Genomic DNA, 27609 nt, shown 5'->3' on the forward strand with positions numbered 1-27609 from the left:
TACATGCATAACCATGTATGGTCCATCTCTTCCCTATCTTCCATCCCCCTCTTCTGAGGCTTGTCAGTCTGTACCCTCTGACTAAGCAGCCTCTGGGTCTATTTTGTTCATCAGCCTATTTTGTTCATTATATTCTGCAAATAAGTGAGATCATGTGATATTTGTCTTTCTCTGATTGGCCTATTCTGCTTAGCATAATACTCTCTAGGTGTCTCCATGTCATCTCAAAGGGTAATAGATCTTTTTTAACTTATCTTTATTGTTGAATGTATTACAGATGTTCCTTATGTTTCCCCCATTGACCTCTTCCTTCCCATTTCCGCCCCCCTCCTGCCTTTCCCCACACTGTTGTCTGTGTCCCTTGGTTATGCATATATACATATAAGTTCTTTGGTTTATTTCTCCTCACCTCCCAACCCTCTCTTCCCTTTGAGGTTTGTCAGTCTAACAACCAATTTGTACTTCTTAATCCCTTCACCTTTTTTCACCCAATCCCCCAACCCCCTCCCATCTGGCAACCAACAAAATTTCTCTGTATCTATGAGAATGTTTCTGTTCTGTTTGTTCATTTTGTTTGTAGATTCAATTATTGATAGATATGTATTCATTGCCATTTTGTTTGTTCATATTTTTTATCTTTTTCTTTTTTTTTTTTTTATCCTCACCGGAGGACATTTTTCCATTTTTTTGTTCAGGTAGAGTGGGAGGGAGAGAGAGGAACAGAGAGAGAGAAACATCGACGTGAAAGGAACACATCAAGCGGCTGCCACCCGCACAACTGACCAGGGCCGGGGACAAACTGCAACCGAGGTACGTGCCCCCAGCGGGAACCGAACCCGGGTCTCTCAGGACCACAGGCCGACGCTCTAACCACTGAGCCAAACCGGCCAGGGCTTATCTTTTTCTTCAAGAAGACCCTTCAACATTTCATATAATGGTTTGGTGGTGATGAACCCTTTAGTTTTTCCTTGTCTGGGAAACTCTTTATATGGCCATCGATTCTAAATGACAGCTTTGCAGGATAGAGTAATCTTGGTTGTAGGTTCTTGCTTTTCATCACTCTGAATATTTTTTGCTACTCCCTTCTGGCCTGCAAAGTTTTTTTTGAGAAGTCAGCTGACAGTCTTATGGGAACTCCCTTGTAGGTAACTAACTGCTTTTCTCTTGCTGCTTTTAAGATTCTCTCTCTGTCTTGAACCTTTTGCATTTTGATGATGATGTGTCTTGGTGTGGGCCTCTTGGGGTTCATCTTGTTTGGGACTCTGTGCTTCCTGGACTAGTATGTCTGTTTCCTTCACCAAGTTAGGGAAGTTTTCTGCCATTATTGTTTCAAATAGATTTTCGATTTTTTGTTCTCTCTCTCCTCCTTCTGGCACCCCCATGATGCGAATGTTGGCATGCTTGAAGTTGTCCCAGAGGCTCCTTACACTATCCTCATTTTTTTTGGATTCTTTTTTCTTTTTGCTGTTCTGATTGGGTGTTTTGTTGTTTTTTTTTTTTTTTGCTTCCTTGTATTCCAAATCAACGGTTTGCTTCTTGACTTTATCTACTCTACTATTGAATCTGTGTAAATTATTCTTTATTTCAGTTAGTGCCTCCTTCCTTTCTGACTATGCATCCTTCATTTCTGACTGGTCCTTTTTTATGCTCTTGAGGCCCTCACTAAGTTCACTGAGCATCCTTATAAGCAGTATTTTGAACTCAGCATCTGTTAGGTTGCTTATCTCCATTTCGCTTAGTTATTTTCCTGGGGTTTTGTTCTGTTCTTTCATTTGGGACCTGTTTCTTTGTCTCCTCATTTTGACTGCCTCTGTGTTTCTTTCTGTGTATTACTTAACGAGAGGTATGAGGCTAGCTGAGACCAGATGCTGCTTGTTTGAAAGAATTTAGGAAAACCTGAAGCAGGATCCAAGACAGGCCAATCCTATGGTTAAGCAACTGGCAACAGCTTGGGTGGGCCTGAAAGTTGGGTGGGGCGGGGCCTCAGGGAATCACCAGGGTGGGGCAACCAGTGTGAACCAGGTTGCTGGAGTCTCAGATATGGTGGCTGTCTGCTGGCCTTGTGGGGGAAGAGCTCACCAAAGGAACAAAGGCCTCTGACAGCACATCAGACCTCGCTGCAATGCCAAACAACTCAGTTCTTCCCCATATGTCTCTGGTGCCTTTCAAGCTACCTTCCCCATGCTGGAGCCTGGAGGGTGTGAGTCTGAATAAGTTCGTGTGCGGGCCCTTTAAGAGGAGCTGCCTGGGGCTCCAGCCGCCGCAGCCTCCCTCAGCCTCAGTTCCCGCTGGTTTTTCCAGCCCGAAGTTATGGGGACTTTTCTTCCTGGCACTGGAACCCTGAGCTGAGTGCCTCATGTGGGACTGAGACCCCTCAGTCCTCAGGAAGGACCTTCCCAGCCGAGGTGTCCTGGTTTTTATCTGCCACACGTGGGTATGGGACCAGCCTGTCCGCCTCTGCCCCTCCTACCAGTCTGGATGTGGCTTCTTCTTTAATTCCGTAGTTGTAGGACTTCCATTCAGCCTGATTTCAGGCGGCTTTGAATGATGGTTGTTCTGTAGTTTAGTTGTAACTTTGATGTGGTTGTGGGAGGACACGATACTGCATTTACCTATGCTGCCATCTTGACCAGATGTCAATAGATCTTTCTTCCTGCTGCATAGTACTCCATTGTGTACATGTACCACAGCTCTTTTCTCCACTCGTCTACTGATGGACACTTTGGCTGTTTCCAGATCTTAGCTGTTATAAATCGTGCTGCTATGAACATGGGGGTACATATATTCTTTCTGATTGGTGTTTCAGGCTTCTTAGGGTATATTCCTAGAAGTGGGATTACTGGGTCCCTTGGCAGTTCCATTTTTAATTTTTAGAGGAAACATCATATTGTTTCCCATAGGGAGAAATTTTTAGTAGGTTTAACTTGTAGGTTTTGTAAATTTATTAATTAGGTAATTGTGTTTGTATGTTGTTGGTGTGTATGGAATTCCCCTTCATACCGAAATAAATATGTTAAAGGGTTACCTTAGGCAGCGGTTCTCAACCTGTGGGTTGCGACCACTTTGGGGGTCAAACGACCCTTTCACAGGGGTCGCCTAAGACATAACAGTAGCAAAATTACAGTTATGAGGTAGCAACAAAAATAATTTTATGGTTGGGGGTCACCACAACTTGAGGAACTGTATTAAAGGGTTGGTCGCAGCACTAGGAAGGTTGAGAACCACTGCTGTAGAGTCCTGGCCTGATTGAATTATAGTTATGCTTGAGTATAATCTCACCAATTAAAAATGCCTTTATGAGGATGAGGTGAGACTCTGGGAAGCTGAAACCCCCTCTAGTCCTTAAAGCGACACCACAAGAGTGATTAAAGGTCACAGGATGTTGAATATGCCACTGCAATGCTCTTGGCACCTTTTTTGAAGTTTATTCAGGGAACTTCAGTTAGAGGGGTTTATCCTTTGATTTTGGCATGATTTAATCATTGTAGATTGATATTTTAGAAAAAGCGTTTTCTCTGCATTATGACAGGTGGGAGATCTGATGTTTTCTTTAAATGACTATTTCTAGTGCTTCAGAATACTTACAGTTCTTTAAATCAAGTGGATGTTGGGAAGATGAATGTAAAGGGTTGGGGTTTTAAACAGAAAATATAAACTAGATTTACTAAAAAGTAACAGTATCATCCATCTTTTATTTTGTATGAATCCACATCTTTAAATTTTTTTTTCTCTTCCATGTAGATTTTTCCAATTTTCTAATAGTGCAGACTTAAAAACTAGAATTTTGGTATATGTTTTAAAGCTGATGCTTCCTAACCAATTACTAGCCAAGGAATCTGGCCACGTGTTTTTACACACGGATGTAAGCGTTCCGTTAAACGATACTGATTCTGAGAGGGTCTCCCGGACCCATTCTGCCTGCCTCGCGGAGGTGCTCCGCTGAGTCGGGTTACGATACATATTGTGTCTGCTGTAAATTACTTAGGCCCACACTGGGTTCAAGTTGTCCTTGAAAATGAAAATTGTAAATACTTGATCTATTTACTTTCAATTACATCACTGTTCCATTTAATACACATTTGCAGACAGCTTTATCCATGAGACATCCTATATTTTTATTTGTAGAATATGAATTAAACAGTATTGAGAGTTCATTTACATCCATCTTAGTGCAGAATTCGCTGCATAGACAAACATTTAACACATTTTGTTTAGAAATGTAAACATTTATTTAAAAGTAGCTATCAAGTTATAAAAGAATACTTGCTTGAAATCATAAAAAATAGTAGAATTCTTCTTAAAGAGATAGTATTTTTCTACAATCTGCTTTCATGGCAATATATTACCTTTAAAAACCCCAGCATCTTTTCATTTTTGAGCATCGCAGGCTTCCCTGAATTATTAGAATGCCTTGGACCTCGGCTATTTTGCTAGAATAATTATTTAGGCTATTGAGTACAGTCACTTTGTTTAGAATTTGGGGTGGGCAGATCTTTCTTTTCTTTTCAGAAATTGCCAAGTTCTGTCGGTGCCACGGCTGATCCCTCTTCAGTTCCAGAGGCTTCTTCTGGTGTCTGCAGCCCCTGACAGTGGTACTTCACTTTAAGTGGTTTGCTCGGGTACCAGACCAAGTGAATACGACAGGGAACCATTTCCTAGGAAATAAGAGTTTTAAAATACTATGACCTACAGACTCTTCTGGTGAAAACAATTCTACATATAATTTTGTGTTTTACCTGTGTTGAGAATTCATGGAGTAGAACAGTGTAAGTGAAATCAATTGCGTCGTCATTTGTTTTCTAGAGGAAGGAAAACAGAGTTAGTGTAATAAATAGGTAGGTTTATGTCAGCTCAGAATTGGGAGAGCTTATCTTATAAATTGGATGGATGCCTTGAATCTCCTTCTGCCTCTTGGACTATAGTCTCATTTCCCTTTGGTAGGACCCTGCATCAAGATATGGAAGTCACAGATTCTTACTGTTTGGTCACTATGTTATATAAAAATCTAGTTGAATGTCTTTCTATCACTTTTTCTCTAATATTTAAGGGTTTTGATGGAGGCTAAGGTGGTGGGGATAGGGAGAATCTTTTGACAACGTTAGGAGTCTACATGCATACTGTGTATGTACCTCAGGCTGATATGTTAGTCCTGACCTGCCAGGCAATAGACAAGGGGCAGGGCAGCCGGTACTTCGAGGATGCCACGGAGGCCAGGTTCTGCGCTACGCACTTCATTCATATTTTCATGTCATTCTGACTGCCTTACAAGAGTATGAACTATGAGCCTGGTTTTACAGATATGTAGCTTGAGGTTACAGCTAGCAAGTGTCAAATGGGGATTCAAACCCAGAGCTATCGACTCCACCGCCCACACGCGTTGTGCTACATCACACCGCCCCTGAACCCAGAGCACCGCTGACCTACAGAGCGGCAGGCCGTCTTCCTAACGTCTCCTACTCACTTGATCTCTCTGAGTTTTACTAGAGACTAAACCAATGTCCTATTTGGTTTTTGACACTTCCTGGGTTTGATGGGGAGCGGGGCTAGGGTGCTTATCTCTAGTAAAAATGGAAGAAAAGAAATAAAAAAATAAATTCAACTTGGATTATAATATTAACCTACCAGGTTTTTACTGAGACTATTAAAGAATATATATATAGGAAAGCAAAGACAAACAGAAGGACTTGATATCAAATTTTGCTTAAAATGATGGAGATTTTACAAGCCATGCAATTTCCAGGAGGTGGGGAGGGGGCAGGGGAGGCACCACAGGAAGAAGATAGGAGAGCGAGAGCGAGAGCGGCCTGGATTGATCAGCAAGTGGCTGCTTGTCTATGCTGTCTGCATGGCTGGGATGTTCCGTCCCTCCTGCCTGGCGGTGTACCTGTCAGTGTTCGAAGCAAGTACCTGAGGCACAGACTGCAAAGCCAGAGAGAATTCGGAGTCTCTTTTTTCCTCGACCCTCATTTTGCTCGACCCTGCCTTGACCTTGGAAGGAAAAGGTGATCTCCAGATGGCTCACACCAGCAGGCTGCTGTGTCCTATGATTTTTGTCTCAGGCTTTTGTGCTGCCTGCCCTATTTCTCGGGGCCTGACTATTAACGGTGGATTTTTCTATAACTAAAAAATTGGTTTTGCTTATCAACTTAAAGTGTTTTTCAGGCCAATAATGCCTTCTTATTCTGTTTCTGAAAATAGCATTTCTGAAGGAAATCACGGCATTCTCCAGATTTTTGGCAAAAAAGGCAAGGCTGGAAACTGGGAGTCCAACTCCCTTTGACGAACTGTTCCGCTAAACACACAGCATTACCCCATTTTTAATGCAAACATTTGCTTTATTATAATGCTTGGAACCCTGTACCTCCCCGCCTGCCAAGGTGTTCCAGGGTTGCACTGTCCTCACCAAATGGAGCTCGGCCAAGAAGTCATTATTTTTAATATTATTCAGAAATAATCTCCTTGGCATCTATTCAGATCGTCACAAAATGCCAAATCATTAGAGTCCAAATTGATGATTTACTGTGACATTTTCTGGTAACTCAGCACTTTAATCTTCCTAGAGACAGACTGGAAGTGCTTTGTTTGTTCCCTTTTACTTACTCGTCACCCACCCCACCCTCACCCACATCCCCCCAAAAAAGAAGGATCCCTAGAAGAACCAGTGTGGTTTTACTAGAGAGTAAGTAGGTTTAGGCGGCTATCGGATCCCATCTAAAGTAGATTTCTTAGCTGAATAAATAAGGCAGCTAAGATGGTTTCTATAACGTACCCTTGGCCACTGGGGGCTCTGGTGACGGCAGGACTTAGCTTATTGACAGGGATGCATGGCAGTTAGGTAGTTTGGGCTGCTGACAGAATCTGTATTGATAAGAGTGGGAACGATGCTCAGTTTTGCTTTTCTTGTTTCGTGTTAAAGGCCAAGGGTGTAGGGACAGTCCTTGTCCATTTTTCCCTCTAGCCAGCAGATCCCTCCCCAGCCCCGGCACAGTCCTCGTGGTACTGGGAACGGCACTGGTTGTTTGGTTCTAAAGCAGTAATGTGCCAGTGAGGCGGGCCTTGTGTTTGTACTCGGTGCTTTCTGTCGTAGCCCACGTCTCCCGCGAGCTTTGTTCCCTGCAGCTGGGGTCTGGCGACCTGCACTGCCTTGCACACGTTAACCCTGAGTGTACAGACAGTAACTCTCACCCGAAAGCACTTGGAAAAACCATAATCCCTGTACTCTCCTGAGCTACCTAGGGCCGCAGAGCACCTCAGTCACTTCCTGTACCTGTGCTGGTGGCCTTGGCTTTGTCAGCCCTGCCGTCCTGCTTCTAGTCTCCCGGGGTGGTACCTGGGTTGTCCAGTCTTAGTGACTTTTTAAAAAGTGTTGCTTATATACCCTAAGAAACCTGAAACACCAATCAGAAAGACTACATGTACCCCTATGTTCATAGCAGCACTATTTACAATAGCTTAGATCTGGAAACAACTCAAATGTCCATCAGTAGACGAATGGATAAAAAAGCTGTGGTTGCCCTGGCCAGTTTGGCTCAGCGGTTAGAGCATCGGCCTGCGGTCCGGAGAGACCCGGGTTCGGTTCCCGCTGGGGGCGCGTGCTTCGGTTGCAGTTTGTCCCCAGCCCTGGTTGGTCGTGCGGGTGGCAGCCACTCGATGTGTCTCTTTCACGTCGATGTTTCTCACTCTCTCTCCCTTCCTCTCTCTCACTCTCACTCTATCTGTACAAAAAATGGAAGAATGTCCTCGGGTGAGGATAAAAAAAAAAAAAAGCTGTGGTACATGTACACAATGGAGTACTATGCAGCTGTAAGAAAGAAAGACCTCTTATCATTTGAGATGACATGGAGGGACCTGGAAAGTATTATCCTAAGCGAAACAAGCCAATCAGAGAAAGACAAGTATCACATGATCTCACTTATTTGTGGAATATAATGAACTAAATAAACAAACTGCTGAACAAAATTAACCCAGAAACATAGAGGTGGGTACAGACTGATAAGCCTTAGAGGAGGGGGGTTTGTGAGGGAAGAGATAAACCACAGAACTTCCATGCATGTATGCATGACCAATGAACATAGACAACAAAGCTAGGGATGGGACAGAGGGGAAGGGGAGAAGGGTGTCAATGGGGGAAAAATGAGAAACATCTGTAACAAAAACAAATTAATAAAAAATGAAAAATAAAATAAAATTACATTTTACTTTCACTATTAAAAAAAAAGTGTTGCTTGCCCTGGCCAGTCAGTCCTGGGTTGCATTCCCAGTCAGGGCACATGACTAGGTCTCTGGTTCAATACCAGGCCCCAGTTGGGGGGTAGTAGGGGGTGTGCAGGAGACAACCGATCATGTTTCTCTCACATCTTTGTTTCTCTATATCTCTATCTTCCTTTCCCTCTCTCTAAAAATCAGTGAAAATGTCCTTGGGTGAGGATTTAAAAAAAAATCATTGCTTGTTGCCATGTTGCTCTTTTTGCTGAAAGATCACAGGAAACTTTAGTGGCCACCGAATGGTGAGATTTGAAAATCTGTGGCTATGGGCATACTTTGCTTTAGGAGAACTCTAAGCTGAAATGCTCGATCAACCTTGAAACCTTATATGCCAGGCAATAAGGCAAGGGGCAGGTACCAGTACTTCCAGGATGCCACACAGAACAGGTACAAGGTACAGGCTAACTGGGAAGTTGAACTCAGTGATTTAGATTTATGTTAGTGTCAAGGACTTCAGTAAATCTGTTCCTCCTTTAAGAGGCCCTAAGAGATGAGGTGGTTTGTCTTGGGTGACCCAACAGGTCAGTAGCATATTCATTTATTACTCATCTAAAACCCAAACTCCACAATGTAAAAAAACCTAAAACTCCTATTGTTCCTGATGAATCAGCACTTTAGTTCTCCAGACTTCGTTGTTCCTACTTGCCCGCTGGCGGGGCGGTGGAGGGACCTTAATGGACAGGTGATGGACTGGCTAGGGCGGCAGAGAGATGGGGCTGCTGTTTCCGAACCCTGGCGTGTGCTGGGGTTAGTCTGACCGGGCTCATGCACCACTGTAAGACAAAGGAAAACGCTGGCGTTGAAAGATCTGCTTTTTTCTCGGTTGTGTCTGCGTTGATCTGCTCCTGTTGACTTTTCCTCTCACGTGCATTATTCTGACACCATGTTCTACACTGTAAACAGGAACATTTCCGTAACTTCTCAGTTAAGGTAAACGCCTCTTGGTGAGGATATGATCCTCTTGGTGGAGGAGAGAGAAAGAGGGAGAAAGTTTTATCTAGTTATATAGCAATAATCAATTAAGTGGTAATTTCTATTAGAAAGCACTCTTTAAAGGGAAAGAAGTGTGTTCTTTCTGATGAGTAGAGAGAAAAACTATGTTTTCACAAATGGCCTTTGGAAGGCTCACCAAGGGTTCTGGGAGGTCCACGCATGGCTGGATGCTCTGCTTCACACAGCCACGAAGAAAGCAATTTTTAGACATTTATACTTGCAATTGGCTCAGTTTGCCTCTCAGACTAGTTGATTTTGTTTACTCTGGAAATGCCCCTCTCTCTACCTCACACTTGCCTGACAAAAACTCCAGCCTTGGCTACATCCGTGCCCATACCACACAGCTGGGCCACTGGTCCTCCTCTAAACACGTGACCAGCGTCCCAGGGCCCGCGGTGCTGCCCGATGCTCAAGTCCACGCGCTCCCAGCCCTGCTCATGCTTGCTCGCAGCCCATGGCTGCCTCGTTTGTCACTTAGAAGACAAAAGCCGTGAGAACAGAATTCCATAAGCCACCACCTGACGTCTACCCTCCTACCAGGGTCTCCGCCACGCTTCTCTGCCCCTGCAGGTGCACTCTCCAATGTCCCGAGATCACCTCCTGGGTTGATCTTACCCTCTTAAGTCTGACTGCCCCCTCTACTGGATTTTTCTCATCAACATATAAATGATGCTGTCAAATCTCCCAACCTAAAAATACAACAGAAACACACCCTCTTTCAGCCCTGCGCTCACCCATCCTCCAGCTATTGCGCGTTCCTTTCTTTTACCCGCCTCTAAGGCCAATTGTTTAGAAAGAGGTGGAGTGTCCACCTCCTCTACCCCTGTTCTCTTCTGAGCCTACTCCGGTCAGGCTTTTGCCCACATTGTGCCGGGGAGACAGCTCTTGATAAGCTCCCATGGCCTCCCGCTGCCTAAATCAAATGGTTAATTCTGTCTTCTCGACTTTCCATCAGCGTCTGCTACAGCCAGTCGGTCCTCCTCCTTGAGCCACTTTCTTTTCTGTCTCCAGCCTCTAAAGTTAGAAGTGTTCCAGGACTCAACCCTTATGTAACTTCTTTTCTTTTCTGTACAACACTCATTCTCTGTGATCTCATCCGGTCTTGTGGCCTAAAAAACCATCAACAGGACGATGATTCCAGCCCAGACCTCTCTCTGTACCCAAGACTCTTATATACAGATGATTCTATAAATTCTCTACTTGGATATAGAATTTAGTATGCCCCAAATCAAGCTAATTTCCCCCAGATCTGTTTTTCCTGTAGTCTTCTCCAATCGGTAAATGAAATCTTTTTTTTTCCAGTTAGGCCAAATTCCTACGAATCACCCTTGACTTTTCTCACCCTCTGCTGTCCATATCCAACCCATCAGCAAACAGTCTCCATCTGTCTTCAGGACATATCCCGAATCCAAGTATTTCTCACCACCGGCGCGGCTAGCACGGGCCGAGCTCCCTGCAGGCCGTGCCTGGGTTATCGCGATACTTGACTGGCCGCCCGCCTCCACCTTCGTGTCTGTACACTCTGTTCTCCGCAGAGCAGCCAGAATGGTCCTGTTGTAAGTCAGATCACGGCACTCCGCGCGAACACCGCATAGTAAGTAGGAGAGAGAGTTCTCATAGCCTCCAGCCTTGCATGAACTGGCCCCTCCTGGCACTGCCCCAGCTGCTGTTCAGCCACACGGGCCTCGGGACATTTGCCCAGCCCAGCAGCCCTGCTGCTTCAGCTCCCTCTGCTGCAGCCGTCCCCTGAGGGAGCCGGGCTCTCACCTGCCTTCCCCGCTCCAGCGGCACTTCTGCTCCCAGCCGGAGGCAGGCCCTACTTCAGACCGTGCAAGGCGCCACTGTGTCAAGACCTGCGCTCCCTTGTCCCTGCCTAGCTTTTCTCCAGGGCACTCAGCACCGTTGCCTCCATATCTCCTTGTTCATTAGTTCACCGTCTCTCATCTCCCCGCACTAGACCCCATCTGCGTGGCGGCAGCTACGTGGTGTTTTCTGTTCACTGCTGTGTCCGCCCCAATACACGCCTGGCCCATTAGAATATTGAGTGAGTGAGTGACGTGCAAATGGAACGCCTGCCGTGAGATGGGACACTCACGCGAACTCAGTCCAAGCCCCTGCCCTGGCCGTGTCCTGTGCACGTGCATCGCAGCGTCTTACCCACTGCTGCACGCTGCTGAGCTGCGCCAGGTAGTAGTGTGAGAACTGCGTCGTCTTCTCCCACATCACGTAAGAGCTGCCAAGGAAAGCTAAGTCCCAGATGGGTCTCAGAGAAGGATCAATGTGTCCATGACTGTCTGAGAGCACACAATTAAAAAAAAAAATAGTATTAAGCATGTTGGGAACAAAATTTCAGAAATTTCAGTAATTAAATAAGGGCTTAGTCATCTCTCTCACAGCAAGACCTTCAGCGCAATTTGTACCTGTTTCTACATTACACTGAGATTTACACGCTTCGGGGAAAGCAACTATAAACAATTCCAGGGCTATCCGATGTTACTACATAAATGCAAAGTGAGAGCTGTAATGATACGCAAAGTTAATCTAAAATCTTGTTAGATCACAGTGTCTATCAGTTATCTTCCCCACAGCACCCCTGGTTTGGGGTCTACACTGCGCAGGCCATGGCCCGTCTTCCCGCCATGTTTGTCCTTCTCTGGTGGTGCGTTGGCCACAAACATCTCTGTCCCTTGTTTTGAACACATGAAGGAATCAAGTGGGTTTTTTTCTGTGATACTGTTTTTGGACCTGCAATCTTTTTAATTCAGCAAACATTTGCAAAACATCCCTGCTTAATATCAGATACTGCTAGAGGGAGGGATGCAGTGAGTAACAACTGACCTCTTTTGACTTTTAGGAACTCAAATTTTAGCAAGTAACTTATGAGATAACTGTTAGTGGACCTGTGAGATTAGCACCCATTAGCCGAGAAGATAACCCAGTGACAGCGAATACGGTGAACAAGGAGGACATGTGAACATGGAAGTCCTGGTGGCACTGGCCTGAAGTCCAAGGAGGGACGTCAGCGGGCTGTCCCCTCAGCCCTTCTGGTGCAGGGCACGTGGGCTCATCTATAGGAAGTTTATGAATTCATTAGGAAAAGTGAAATTTTTTACTCGTCATGAAATCCAGACCACTACTCCTTTAGGGAAAGGCCGTGTAAAGTGAGGACATCCTGGAGAGGATTCAATGGCCTCTGCTCCGCTGTGGCCCAGCCTTGGACTGATCAAATACTGGGGGTCTGCTGAGATCGGACCTGGCTACTCCAAGGATATCTCCGTGGTTCCGATTCACTTTATCTAGAACCACATTTTTTCAGTTTAAATTAGATAATTTTATATATATGGATAGGCATTAAATGTCTCTGCTGAATTTAAAGTGACAAGAGAACTTACAAATTTTGTTGATAAAAAGGTACCTTCTATTAAAAATTTTTTTATGCTATATACTAGCCACACTAAGTTAGATTGTTATGGAATGATCCTTGTGGGCATATAGGACTTATTACTGAACATGAGCCAGCTAACCCGCACTGTTAAAAAGTGTCCAAAATCTAGTGATATTGTGTCAAATCTTCAAAGAAGAGGTCCTATACAATTTCTAAAATTTGTGTATTAAGGAGGATGTACAAAACCCTATTTCCCCAACTAATGCTAAAGAGGAAAAAAAAAATCCCCGAATAACTATGTATTTTAAGTATTTCCTATCAGCCCATTTATTTCAGGCGGTGCTCCTGAACTTGAGAAATGCGAGAATCCTGTTCCACCCCCAGGTTGGAAGGACACCGGCCTCCGTAAACTGCCGGGGCGCAGGGGCGCTAGCCTGGAGTCCAAGGAGGGACGGAGCGTCCCGTGTTCGCGGGCCTGGCACAGTCTGCGCAGGTGAGCGGACTGTGCCGGACGGAGTGTGGGACGGGAAGTGCTGCCGCGGTCAAATGTCAAGCTCAATACCCAAGTGCAAACCCAGAGATGACTTCTGTGGCTTTGGAAATCGAATTTGCCGGGAAGTGCCGAGCGTGGGCTGCTGCCCGCAGGACGAATGGGCTCTGCCGCGCTCCCGCTGACGCTGCCAGATGGCACCGCTACCCATTAGCTCTCGCTCTAAAACAAGACCACTTGACTGCCCTGCGGCCTCGCAGCAAGGCCTGAGACAGTCGCTCCACCAGCCCCTGGGCGGACGGCCAGGGAGGGCACCGTGGAGGCCCTGCATGGTGTCACTTCAACTAGCCACAGCCACCACCAGAAACCACTGGAAATGTCCCCTCAGGTTCTGGGCTCTACCTGGAAAGGCGCCCCCCCACCCCCATGTTTGCATCCTGTTTTCAAGACTTCTACCAACTCCTTGGAGACTCACCCCGTCTCCCTCGTCCGGGAGATGAAAAGGGCATACAGATCCTACACTGCCCTCGAGGTGAAGAACAGGAAAAGGGTGCTTCTGAGCTTTGTTTAAATAACAAGGTGTACCCCATTTTATAGTTGGATTAAAGTGCCATTTGGGGGATAACAACTTAAATGATCCCTCTTTTTAAGATTTTGTAATTACATACATTTCTGAACATAGAAATTCCAGATACTGGTTCCTACCAGGTATGCTGACTACATCCAAGGGGCTTTTGAGTTGCTTCATGTGCTGGTAAAGCTGGAAATCCTCTTGTTGCCTTTTGCTCTTCTCGATGAACCGTGTGCAGGTGACATTGACGGCCGGTCTGGGTTTCTCACCCCTGAAAAACACTCGAGCAGAACATTTCCCCAAATGTTCCTCACCTTCCTGAAATAAAGATTTTGGACTGAAATAGATCGGTTCCCTCTCACTCCCCACCCACCCCAATACACACACACACAAGACGGGAGAAGCTCCGTGTCCATGGCAGGACTCGGGCTCAAAGATGTAGCGGCCTTTGCTTTGCAGAAAACAATTTCTGTGCTCACAGCTGAACACAATCATGCCTCACTCTTTGCTGTCATTTAAACTTCTGCTTTCTGATGGTGCCCTCATAAAATAATGCTGGGTCTGTCCCAAAGGAACACCGCTGATGTCTCGTGAGCACTGCCCGGCTCCAGCCTCTGCGAGAGTCTCTGGGAGAGTGGGAACTCCCCTCTTCTGTGCACCAACAAAATGCTTCATTGGACCTCAGCTTGCTAACTTGAACCAGAAGGTGAAGCTGGTTCCTATTAACAAAAATGGCAACATCTTCACGCTGCCTCATGAACTTGGTCTTCTTATTCCAATTTTACAGATTAAGATACTGACGGGTAAAGAGGCAGCTACTCCATGTCTCACACTAGGGAGAGGTGAGCTAGGTGGAGCTCATGTCTGTCTGCGCCCAAAGCCCTGCTCTGCACTCACTCCACGCCTGTGCTCGAGATCTCGAGGGCACTAATCACCTGTCGGCCTGCCCAGGCGTGCGTGCACTCACAGGTGAACCGCACGTGCTGAGCACGCTGGGATCACCCTTCCTCTGCTCCCTCCACAGACACCTGGATAGGCGGTGGATGCTTCAAGTGGACGTTGAGGGTGGGACTCATTTCTCCACCCTTTTAAAAGGTCACATAGCCCATAACCCGACAATAAAAGCCAGGGAACCTAGTCCTAGGAAAAATGCATCCCATCAGCACTGGGCTTGGAACTTGAGGAAGTGCCTGGGCCTAGTCCTGGCCCCTCCCACCCTTCATGGGCCCGAGGGAAGAACTCTATTGTAATGTGGTTGGTCAAGTTGTTCAATTCTTTTCACTTTTTCAGTCATATAAACTGGATGGACTCTCTAAACAACAACCAAAAATAAGCTTAAAAAGAAAAAGCCCACAAGGAACCAAACTTATTAAAATTGGATCTGCTGCCTGGCCGGTGTGGCTCAGAGGAATGAGCGTCGTCCCATGGACTAAGAGGTCTCAGTTTGATGCCCGGTCAGGGCATGTGCCGGGGTTGTTGGCTGAATCCCCAGTAGGGGGCGTGCAGGAGGCAGCCAATCGATGCTTCTCTCTCACATCAGTGTTTCTATCTCTCCCTTCCTCTCTCTCTAAAAATTCAATACAAACATATATTTTTTAAAAAATTAGACCTGCTTATGGGCTTTCCAATAGTCATCTGCTATTGGAAAGTGAGTGCTACCTTTGCGAGGGAATGTCCATGAGGACATTTATTATTATTATTATTATTATTATTATATATTTATTATTATGAGGAAACTCCTCATAAATAGTGCAGTGTAGAAAAAGAGGTGAAGAGCATCAGGAAGAGACTCATCAAAGGCAGAAGCCAGGCTGGACTGTCTCCTTTGATGTCAAAGACGTTTCCAGAGAAGAGAAAAAGCCAGGCCTCGCCCCTTTCTGTTCTGCTTTCCGTATTTCCTCCCCCAAACAGCACAGAAACAAAGCAGTTGTCTGGAGATGCAAGGACTCTCCTCACCCCCTGAAACGGAACACTTTCATTAGCTAGCTGTGCTCATCAGAGAAACATAATGTCGGTCGAAATAATTGTTTTTTCTTCAGCTTTAATCTAACACTTTCCGTCTGCAGCACCGGAAATTAAAGGCGTCTTCCTTAAGCTTTAGGAAAATTTTTAATTCTTAAGTTAATGAGCAAACTCAGAGTATGCCGTTGTCTTGTTAGGACTTGTTTCTGAATACTGGCAAGTACTCTTCCAGAAGCCTCGGGCTGGGGGCATGGCCTCCCCTCCGAAGCTCTGCCTGGGGGACCCTGGGGTGCGCCGCTGCCTGCTCATCTCTGGCCCCTTGGGCTCAGCACCACAGAGCGTCTGGGCTGACCCCACCCCGTCGCTGCCGCGCAGCTCAGCCCAGGGGGGGGGGGGGGAGGGGGGAGGTGGGCTCTGATTTCTTCACGTGTTCTGTGTACCCTCTTCTTGAGGGCAGGGAAGGAAACGGGCGACCGTGGCTGCCTGGTGGCGTGCATGGCCCTGCCTGCTTCACAGAAAGCCTCTGAGCTGGCAGCTCCTCGAAGGGGCCTGCGCTAGCTGGTCTGCTAGGGAGAAATGTCACCAGCTGACGGGAAGAGGAGCAGGTTGGCATTTGAGAGTGAGTCATTCTCAGGACTCTGAGGTGCTGGGGAGGGGCCGGGGGAGCTGTGAAGTCCCCTCCCAGGCCGGGAAGGAGGGAGTGAGGGCTGGGTGGCCAGCAGCCTGCAGAGGGACGCCACGTCGCGGGACTGAAATCTGGGTTTCCTGCCTCGCTCTGTTCCTCAGTCCTTGGAAACAAATAGAAATAAAGACAGAAAAATCCCTCCAGGTCACTACATTTCCTTTTAAATCTTCACCCAAGGATTTTTTTTTTTTTTTTTTTTTTTTTTCTGAGACAGAGAGGAAAGGAGAGAGGGGGAGAGAGAACCCAAAACCTGTGTATGCACTCTGACCAGGCATTGAACCCGAAACCTTCTGGTGTATGGGAGGACACTCCAACCAACTGAGCCACACAGCCAGGGCAATATGCTTTTTAAAAATAAATTCCTACGAGTTGCTAATCAGATACGGCAGCTTACCCCCGGGTTGTAGCGCTCCGTGGTGAACACCAGGTCCACTTGGCATTCCTTCTTGGAATTAACCTGGAATGCAGAAACTGAGTCTTAGCTACTGGCAGCTCTGCTAACATCTCCATTTCCGAGAAGCACACTCTTGGGATATACCAGGGCATGGAAACGGCAGCAGTAGCAGCCGTCCCTGAGTAATATCAGTGCTTTTTCAGGAGGAGGAAAGAGCTCAGGTTTTGGTCTGCTCTCGCCCTTGCCGGCTGACACCCACTCGGAGCGGGAGCGAGCGGCGCTGGGCTGGGGCGGGAGCCGCCTGGGAGCCGCCGCAGGGGACAGGTGTGTGTGCAGGGCTGCGGAGCGAGGTCCTTCGCCCCAAATATTCCGTGCCCTGGGCCCCGAGCTGCGTCAGTGAGGGAGACAGACCCGGCTCTCCCTTCTCCATTCAGGCTGAGCAGGGCATCTGGCAACAAAGGTGTACCCCATAATAATACCAGGTTTTCAGGTGGTGATAACAGAAGAAATGGATGGAGTGGTGGGGCGGATGTGACTTTACTAAGGTGTCATGGAGGAGAGACTGTCCCATGATTCAGCCGCTGCCAGGCCAGAGAACTAGAGGGGCCAGAGAAGAGACTGTTTCCCCAAATCCCCTCACAGACCGTGGGATCAACCCTCTTCCTGTGCCCCGGCGTGCTGGTTCCTGCCCCGGGCGAGCAGGAAGGCGGTTGCTGTTCTCTGTCGCCGGTACCCCACCCATCCTGCCCTGCTACAGAGGATTCTTTAGCAGCCAAGTGCATGGAGGAGACCCACTTCGTCCTGCCTTGTATGTGAACTTCCCTTGATGAACTTGTAACTGGCAGACTGCCCTGGATGGCCCTCAGTCTTTCCCAGCCCTCCCTTGGAGGCTGAGTTTCAGCCTCAGGCCTTTTGCCTGGGTCTGTGCATACCAACGGGTGGTCCAGGAAGGTGCCTAGGAGGAGGATATATCTGCTGAGATCTAGGGGACAGTCGGGAGCCAGCCACACCCATACTGGGGTGTAGCAGAGGGACCTACCAGTGAGGTGGGATTTGCCTGTACCCAGGACAGGGTGGATTACCGCCGTGGGACAAGTCCGCGGCGTGAGGGTCTCTCCTACTCTTGCAGTTTCCACAAGCAGACACCTATTCTTCAGAAATGCCTTTTAGCCTTTCAAACTTTTGAATTGATTCCAATGCATATTTTTAGAGTATACATACCCAGATTTAAAGCAATTTAAACTGTTTAGAAGACCTTTATGTTGTTTGCCATCATCTTTTTTTGTTTTGATAATTTTTTAGGGCAAAATAATCATTCAGTAAAAGGAATATTTTCTAGAGAAACAAGAGAACTTTGTGCCGAATGGAGCCGAAGTTACTTCATATAACCCTGATTAAGTTAAACTCTGGAAACATCAATTTCCTTTGACTCAGCCCAGGAACACAACAACCGATCAGGATCATCTTATCTTAAGTAGGCCAGTAACATCCATTACTGTTATAGACTCTGAAAATTCTGGGAAACTGGAGAATGGAGGGATAGGATTCTGTGGCAGTTATTTATGTAGAGAATATTTAAACACTCGAGCATATAGATGGTTCTGGGGGGAGGGGAGCACCCAGGAGCAGTTTGCCTGGGGCTCATTTTCAATCTTGAAACATTGATCTCGATTTACAAAACTCATACACACAAGTCTGTCTTCTCACTCGTTCACTGTTTGCCTACTACTGTGGCAGGCACCCGGGAGATACAAAGAAATATAACATTCAGGCCAGTTGTGCCAGAAACCTGCTGATTGAGTGGAAACAGCAAGTCACCAGCTACACAGTGTAGCTCATCAGTGTGGCCAAATGCTGCCTATGAGCAAGACTTTGTAGAGTAGGTGAGGCCTGAACTAATTCTCAGAGAATCAGGTGCTAGCCCAGCAAAAGTGTAGGGTGGGAGCTGTGGGTGAAAAAATGGTTTGCCCTGGCCAGCTTGGCTCAGAGGTTGGAGCGTCAGCCTGAGGACCAGAGAGTTGCGGGTTCGGTTCCCGCTAGGGGCATGTACCAAAAAAAAAAAAAAAATAGTTCTATGGAAAGTAGCCTCACAGGGTGATCTGATCATTATTCCTAACTGGCTAGGTCATGGGGGTTGTCATGCACCAGGCCTGTCGCTTCTTTAGTGAAAGGTTTTAAGTCATTGTTCTTGTGCATCTAGGCTAACACACCTTTGGGAATTCTCTTTTTTTAAAAAATATTTTTCTTTATTTTTATTATTATTATTTTTTAGAGAGGGATGGAGGGAGAGAGAGATAGAAACATCGAACAGAGAGAACATCGATTAGCTGCCTCCTGCAGGCCCCCTACTGGGGATCTGGCCCACAACCTGGGCAGCATGTGCCCTGACCAGGAATCAAACCAGCAACTTCTTGGTGCATAGGTTGATGCTCAACCCGAGAGCCACACCAGCCAGGCTCTCACACACCTTTGAAATGCCTGAAGTGACACTCCTCGAAGGAGAGAGCACATAGTCTCGCTGACTATCCTCACTCCTATCCCCGCCTTGCCTTCTCCCACCTCCTCCTCGCCTTCCTAGCAGCCCTCCTTACTTCCAGATGTATAAAAGAAGCTGCAAAACTGTTATTCTTCGGAGCATTCGAGGTCTTGCTCCCAGGCATATGCCATCAATTTGGCTTAAATAAACTCATAAAAATTCTCTATGGGTCTGGATGTTTCTTATGTTGACAACAAAAATAGTCTTTTTAAAATTAATGATATAATCATGCTTGTTTTAAATAGAATACTTATGCGCACTGGAGTGGCTCAGTGGTTGAGCATCGACCCAGGCACCAAGAGGTCGCAGGTCAGATTCCCAGTCAGGGCACATGTCCAGATTGTGGGGCCGATCCCCAGTGGGGGGCATGCAGGAGGCAGCCAATGGATGTTCTCTCTCATCGATGTTTCTATCTCTCTCTCCCCCCCTCCCTCTAAAATCAATAAAGAAAAAAAAACATTTTTAAAAATAAATAAATAGGGTACTTATGATATTATTTGACTCAATAGTTTTTTTGGAAACATGGAAGCAAGGGGGGTGTGATGCCTTTTCTCTATGGGGAGAACTGGGTGGTGAAGCCTGTGAGCGGGGTCAGAGAGCAGCCCCGCCTCTTTTCTTTGGAGCAAAAAGTATATATATATATATATATATATTTGTATTTAAGAAGCTGGGGCCGGTGAGGGAGGGAAAGAGAAGGTGCTCCAGGGGCGCACCTCTCCCCTCACCCCACCCAGTGCATGTTTGATGGGTACAAGCCCTGCAGAGAGACCTTCAGGGCGGGGTCTGGACCCACAGCGCATTAGCTGGAACAGCAAAGTCTACTTGCGGAGGCTTGGGCAAGTTCGGGGTGCCCATGACCTTGACGAAGCCCTCGCGGCTGAGAGTGAGCCGAGGGTAAGGTCCACGCCTCCTCCACAGTGGACGCCGTGAGCCCGAGGTAACCGCGCAGGGTCGACCCGGCAGTCCTGGACCTGGGGCGATCTTTCCGTGGACGAGCAGCGCGGGCCGAGGTCTCGGCGCAGCCTGGCTGGACGCCCGCGCCCACACCCTGCCGAGCAGGGCATCTCCAGTGAGGGCCCTGCTGCGATGACTCAGGGCGGTCCATCCGCTGTGCCGGTCCACCTGGCCCGCCGAGGGAGACGGCAGCCTGCAGCCCCGACGGGGTCGTGGCGGTGGTGCTCACCGCAGCCGCAGCCCCGCTTCCGTGACCAGCTTGGCGGCCCGCGCCGGTCTCCAGAACCAGGCAGATCAGAGCGGGCCCGGGACTGTCACCCAGGGGGCACGGAGCCACGCCCTGGGCTCCAACACCTCCGGTGCTGAGCTGCCGCCCAGTGTGCGTGCGGCCGTGGGATCGAGCCCCGCCAGCCCCTGGGCCGGGTGCACCTGCCAGCCCCCAGGGCAGCAGCCTGTCCTTCTGAAGAGCTATTTTCTTCGCTGATTTGATTTCCTTATTTTGTTTTAATTAGGCACTCTTAAAAGCGTCTACATTTTGTTCAAAATAAGATTTTTATACTTTGGGTTGTACTTTATCACTTATCAAGGCCTCTCCTTTCTCCCTTCCTGAGTCACACGTTCCCCCAGGCGGCTCTGCCGGGCCTCCTGCCATCAGCGGCAGCCAGCCCTGCGGCCTTCACCGGGACACAGTGTCTCGGGCTCTGGCTGCCTTAGAACCGGGCTTCACGTGGGTTAAAATTATTCTGCGAACAAGAGGTCTTTGTCGTCCAACGTCCACTCTAGGGTTTGTTGAGCGTCCTCCTGTTGGGAGCCCTGTGCCGGGTGCAGGAGCACAGGGAACAAGACAGAAACAGCCTCGTCCCCGGGCAGTCTGGTCGGGGGAGGGGCGTCACTGCAGAACTCCCTGATTATGGGTGACAACGGCTAGAAAGGTAACTGGAGAACTGATCTGGCCTCACCATGGGGAAGTTACACTGAACTTTGGAGCTGATACTGAAGATCAAAAAGGAATTGACTTTGGGGTCTGGGGGAGGAGTTGGGAAATCCCTCCCACAGGAGCAGAGGGGCTGGAGCAGGAGGAGCAGCCAGGGGGCCAGAGAGACAGGAGCCAGGATCAGGAAGAGGCGCACCAGGTGGGCAGGCCTGGCTCCTGCGGCTCCAGTGAGGGTTTTTATGTAAGAAACGAGAAGCCCTGGGCAGGAAGGAAGGGGTTTGAAAAGATCCCTGTAAGATGGAGTGTGGAGAGCTGTGCTGGAGTGAGGTGTCCAGGGTGAGAGTAGAGACTGTCGGAGGCCAGAGGACTGGGCAGATGAACCATGGTGGGGGTTGGAAATGGAGAGAACTTTGTTGTGGGTAGACAGGTGTGTTAACGGTAACACAAATGGTTTTGTAACTGAAGATGAGAAATGATCACCAGAATGCAGGTTTCATACAGAGACGATATTATTAAATGGACCACATTTATATGGTGCTAGCACTACAGGGTGGCAGCCAACCAGCTTGTTGGGCTGTGCTGGGGCTGCTCTGGGCACGTCCCATGTCCCTGTGCCCACAGCTCTCGGAGGGCCGGCTCAGCTTCCCGAGTAAGTGCAGAAACGCAAAGCAAGAGGTCAGGAGGTATACCCTGTACGGTTCTCAGGCTGGCAATACGTTAGAAAGTGGATAGGGCCAACTGTTAGCTGGGGAAGACTGCTCCCCTGTGGCTGGTGGGAGGGAGGCCGGGCAGCCTGACTGAGGAGCAGTCTGGCCCCCTGGGTCAAATCCAGTTACCTTTGCCCTAGATCTAGCAGCCCCCTCTCTGGGTGAGTCTCCAAGGAACCTGTGATGCAGGGCTCAGAAGGGATGTCCTTTGAGACAATGTCCATATGGTGCGAAGTTGGAGGCAATCTGGTATTCCCTCCCTGGGGTGGGGGTGGGGTCGGGGGCGGGGCAGGTAAAGGGGGTGCCTGCCATGGAGTACCAGCTAGCCACATATACAGCAACGCAGATAGACCCTGAATGCTGTGCTTGAAAACAACAAAGTGCATGACATAATTATCATTTAAGACATTCTAAATTAAAGTTTGCACACAAACCAACAATATTATAAGCACACTTACAGACAGAATAATACACACTAGACCAGTGGTTCTCAACCTTCCTAATGCCACGACCCTTTAATACAGTTCCTCATGTTGTTTGTGGGCGTATCTGATGTGGGTGGACCCACCTGGAGACGGATAGAGGAGCGGGGTCTCGGTTCCTTAGACCACCGGAAATAGGTGTTTTCCGATGGTCTTAGGCAACCCCTGTGAAAGGGTTGTCACGCAAAGGGGTCACAACCCACAGGTTGCGAACTGCTGGTCTAGACCTTTTCCAGGGGTCACCCAGGAGGTCGGAGTGAACAGAAAGAGGGATACAAGAGAATAAATGCACAAACACCGGAGAGGAGCCTCCAGGGGCCTGGACCACAGAGCTGCTCCCTTGTACCTGGACCAACAAGCACACCACCAGGTTTGCAAAAAAAACGTCATTTAAAAACATTACGTCCAAAGTGCCCTGGCCGGTTTGGCTCAGCGGTTAGAGCTTCGGCCTGCGGTCCAGAGAGACCCGGGTTCGGTTCCCGCTAAGGGCATGTACCTCGGTTGCAGTTTGTCCCCGGCCCTGGTTGGTCGTGCGGGTGGCAGCCACTCGATGTGTCCCTTTCACGTCGATGTTTCTCTCTCTCTCTCTCCCTCCTGCTCTATCTGAACAAAGAATGAAAAAGTGTCCTCGGGTGAGGATAAAAAACAAAACAAAAAACATTACGTCCAAAGTAACTCGGTATGGATGTCCCCACCCCCTGTCTTAAACGTGTATGTTTGTGTTTGACAATGTCAGTTTGATTAGATCTGAGGAGAGCAGTAAACTCTCGCTCTGTGTGGCTTAGGATCTAGAAGCTCAAGGTCAGATGGCCCTCCTTCTGCAGCTTGTACACAGACTGCAACACCCACATGGTGCAGAGCTATTATTAAAAAATAAAAAGCTACATTGTCATTTTTTGCAAGCACCGACCTGATGCCGGGGAAGGGGGCAGCAGTTCTCTCCTGAGGTAGGGAGTGTTCCTGTAACAGCACAGCCCAGTCCCTTTCTCCCCAGCTGCCAGACTGTCCATCTGCCAGACAGGTTAGGACTGCACATCCCCTCGTACAGTACAGCCAGAGGCCAGCGCACTGTTCTAACGTCTTCCAGAATACAAACGTCTTTGGAAGGCAGCTATGCTCACCACTATACCACCAATGCCAAACGTCTTTGTATAAAGAAAAAGTCAGCAAACAAAGCAAATGACCATGTGACTGGATAGCCTGAAGCAAGGAATTAGCAGCTCTTAGCTACAGATTTCTTTTTAATTACAGTCCCCCCCACCCTCATCTGAGGGGAACGTGGTCCAAGACTCCCGTTGAATACCCGGAACCCTATATATACTCTGTTATAGACATACAACCTACGATAAAGTTTAATTTATAAATTATGCACTGTAAGAGATTAGCAACAATAACTAATCATCAAATAGAACACACAGAACAACCTACTGTAATAAAAGTTCTGTGGCCTCTCCCTCCCTCCTTCTCTTAAAATATCTGATAGCCCGGGGACCACTGTGACTAACTGCAGCGGCAGCGTACACAGCTGCAAAGGGGTGACTCATGCCCCGGGCACAGGTTTCATCATGATACTCAGAATAGCACTCCATTTTATACTTATGAATTGTTTATGTCTGGAATTTTCCATTTAGTATTTTCAGACCACAGATGACCACAGGTCAATGACACAGGAAACAGCACTGGATGCGGGGTTCCACTGCCTGCAGAAGGGAGGACGGAGCTACTGTCGCCCAGAACTAAACGCTTGACAATCTGGGACCCCTGATGACACGGTTAGGTTCTAACCTGCTTTTTTGTGTGTGTTATTTACTTTTAGGTTTCTTGATTTTTGCTGCCAGTGGCCGTGAATAAGGGCAGAACCCAGCCCTTCCCCAGGCCTCCCACGCATACCCTCCGCAGGCCAGGCCTGGTCACGGCTTCAAGGGACCGGTCAGCTCTTCGATCTGGGGTTTTGCTTGCAATCAGTTGTGAGTTGCGGAGGAGGCAGGCCACTTTTAATGCCCTGTTTGAGAATATCAGGGAGTGCCTTCAAAGGGCTGAACTCATCACACTGTGTGTGTGTGTGTGTGTGTGTGTGTGTGTGTGTGTGTACTTTCTGTGGTAGAAAAAAATGCTCCTCAAATCCTAATCAAATCAATACCAAACATGTATTCACGGCTGTGTGTTAAAAAAGTACCCTGCTAGCCACTGGGCGGGAATCATGATAAAAGCACTACTATACACAGATGAGCGCTCTCACATGCCTCCTGTGGTTCTTAAATGGGGCCTGTGTGTCACTCATTACATCACAAGGCGCCTTGGAGGAAAAGACTGTTGCTATCCCCATTTTAAGGATGAAGAAACTGAGGCACTGCCCAGAGTGAAAGAGCTGCCCCAGTCACAGAGCAGGTGCGGGAGGAAGCCGGGCCCGGAGCTGCGGCTCGCCCCTCACGCAGCTGCAGCCTGTCCCTGGAAGGTGGAAAGAAGCGGCCTGGAGTGTGAGGCTGGGGCACTGTGCTCACAGCCACGGTGTCTGTAGCCAGACCACCCGGCCTCTGACGGAGGCAGCCGGGCAGCCAGGAGGGCAGGTGTTCTGTGTGTTTCCTGGGGCGGCCGTAACAAACTACCCCACACTGGGAGCCTTCACACAACAGAAATGGATTCTCTCTCCGTTCTGGAGACTGTAAGTCCCAAATCAAGGTGTCGGCAGGGCTGTGCTCCCTGTGAGACTGGGTCGAACCCTCTGCTGCCTCTTCCCAGTCAGTCCTTGGCTGGCAGCTGCCTCCCTCCAGTCCCAGCTTCTGCCTTCAAATGGCATTGTCCTCCATCTTCACATGGCCGTGTTGTAAGGACAGAGGTAGGACTCGGCCCCATGCTAATCCTCCTTGGCCGTATCGTGATCACATGTGCAAACACTCTATTTCCAAGAAAGGTCACATTTACAGCCAGGAGGGTTAGGGCTTCAACAGCTCTTTTTGGAGGACACAATCCAACCCACAACTGCATGGAAATGATGATGATCTGTGACTTTGGAAGGGACCCCTGGCTGCATTCTTTCAGGTGAGGTATACAGGGGAACAGGAGGACAGGGACAGACAAGGACTGAGACCAGCAGAGACAGGGAGGGGCTTCTGTACTGGAGGAGAGGGGGGAGAGGGAGGAGGAGGGGGAGAGGGAGGAGAAGAGGGAGGAGAGGGAGGAGAGGGAGGAGGGGGGAGAGGGAGGAGGGGGAGGGGGGAGAGGGAGAGGGAGGAGGGGGGAGAGGGAGGAGGGGGGAGGGGGAAGAGGGAGAGGGGGAGAGGGAGGAGGGGGTAGAGGGAGAGGGGGGAGGGGGAAGAGTGTCAGCCCGGGGCAGGAAGGGGAGCGGCCAGGTTGAGATGAGAAAGCTCACAGACAGGTGGACTTGGAGCTGAGGTCAGGTGGTGGATGGGGGCCAGGTTAGAGAAGGTCTCCTGCAGGGACTGGATTTTAGAGCAGTGGGTCTCCAACTTGAGCTGCACTAGAACCTCCTGGAGGCGGCCTTGCTAAAACAGCATGCTGGGCCCCACCCTCAGTTCGGATCCGTACTGTGTGGAGCCTGGAAACGTGCATTTTAGCGAGTGCCAGGGCATGCTGATGCTGCAGGTCCAAGCACCACACTCCCGTGAAATCTCTAGATGCTGGGACCTCTGAATTCCTGAGGGGGTAGGAAGGGAGGAATGGCTCCAATGACATCACTAGAACGCAGCCCATGACCACATGACAGTAGTTCTCTCCAAATGCCCAAGGGTATCATGAGGACTAAATTAAGGGGAGGAACATTATCTCAAAATCGGTGATGGAGCCTCTGGTAAATCGGCTCGGATGTCTCAGAACTTCCGGAGGCAGGTCGGCTCTGTGCTTCAGCAGGTGTGCTCAAGAAACTCTGATGACACGCGGCGCGAGCTTTTTCAAGGAGGAGCATCTGAAGACGCCAGTCTGGACTATAGTTAGTGAAGACGATTCACTCCCTGCTTCCTGTTACATGGAGAGCGGTCTTGCCTTATAAAGACATTTACATATGCGCCAGAAAGTCAAACCCGGCTTGTTTTCAGCAAGAAGCTGTTTACTGTGAAACACAGAGCTTTGTTCTCATGTCAACAGATCAAAGATTTTTCTCCAGCACCTGTCGGGACTATCTTTTTTTTTTTTATCAGATAGAGCAGGGGGTAGGGGGGGAGAGAGAGAGAGAGAGAGAGAGAGAGTAGTTGCCACCCACATGACCCCAACCAGGGCCGAGGACAAACTGCAACCGAGGTAGGTGCACTTAGCGGAACTGGACCCGGGTCTCTCTGGTCCGCAGGCCGACGCTCTAACCGCTGAGCCAAACCGGCCAGGGCTGGCTGGACTATCTTTACATTAGAGACAATACAATGTTCATTTAAGTAAAGTGTTGGAAATAAACCTGAGGAGCTTGATGAGGAATCCAGAATAGGTGTCATCTATTCCGAGAGCACGTATTAGAAACGTAACGCCCCCTGTGGTCACTCAAAACCGTGGAGCAAATGGAAGAGCTGGGCGGTGCCCCAGGGAAACCTGGTGTCCGCTGGGAGAGAGGCCCCCAGGGAAGTCTGCTGGGAGAGAGGCCACACAACTCTGCCTGTGGGAGTCTCCAAAGACATGGTTCTGCTGGAAGCTAATCTGGAGAAGGAGAACCCTGTGCTTTGGGGAAATGCCGTCCCTTGTTTTTCTGCCGTTGTTGCTAAGCACGGTCCCACCATGTTGCCTCAGAGCTGGTGCTGACAACTTGCAACTTCTTGTTTTCAGGTTGTGGGTGGGCAGGAGGCCCAACTCTAGCTGTCAGGAGCTCCAGGTGACTTGAATCTCCCCGCCCTCACACACTGGGCCTCCCTAACAGACTCGGCTTCTAAATGTCCCCTGCAGCCTTCCATCTGGTAAGAAAACATAAATGTCGTGTCATCCCAGTAAAAGCGAACTTCTTCATTTTATAAGGTTAGTTTTATGAGTCAGGCTTAGTTGGAGACAAGTAAACAACTCATTTGTGGATAAAAATTGCTGTGCCGTTCCTATGTTCAGGACAGAGCGAGTATCGTGTTACATGATACCCCAGAACTATCTGGTTGCATTTTCCTTCTCTTCGGGCATTGCCACAAAAGTCAGTGACTTTCAGATCAGGCCTCGTCCAGTGGGGTCTGGGGAGCTGTTTGCACAAGGACACTTTGCTTTAGCAGGTTAACAACGTGTAGAGGAGAGAAAGGGATGGTACACCCTGTGTCAGTCTGTGTTCAGTGGG

General features: G+C 48.5%; 1 protein-coding gene across 1 annotated transcript in view; it reads right to left on the bottom strand.

Annotated features, from left to right (window-relative positions):
* Positions 1–4150: 4150 nt before the first annotated feature.
* Positions 4151–27609, bottom strand: part of RARRES1 (retinoic acid receptor responder 1) — a 30531-nt gene continuing 7072 nt past the window's right edge. Inside the window, exons 2-6 of the mRNA XM_036243521.1 lie at positions 16746–16808; positions 13839–14022; positions 11416–11552; positions 4737–4799; positions 4151–4655 (exon numbers count right to left, since the gene is read on the bottom strand). Coding sequence (XP_036099414.1) covers positions 4506–4655; positions 4737–4799; positions 11416–11552; positions 13839–14022; positions 16746–16808 — 597 coding nt within the window. The 3' untranslated portion in view covers positions 4151–4505. The remainder of the gene's footprint in view (positions 4656–4736; positions 4800–11415; positions 11553–13838; positions 14023–16745; positions 16809–27609) is intronic.

Source organism: Molossus molossus, unplaced genomic scaffold, assembly GCF_014108415.1.
Source record: "Molossus molossus isolate mMolMol1 unplaced genomic scaffold, mMolMol1.p scaffold_m16_p_5, whole genome shotgun sequence".
NCBI classification, from domain to species: domain Eukaryota; kingdom Metazoa; phylum Chordata; class Mammalia; order Chiroptera; family Molossidae; genus Molossus; species Molossus molossus.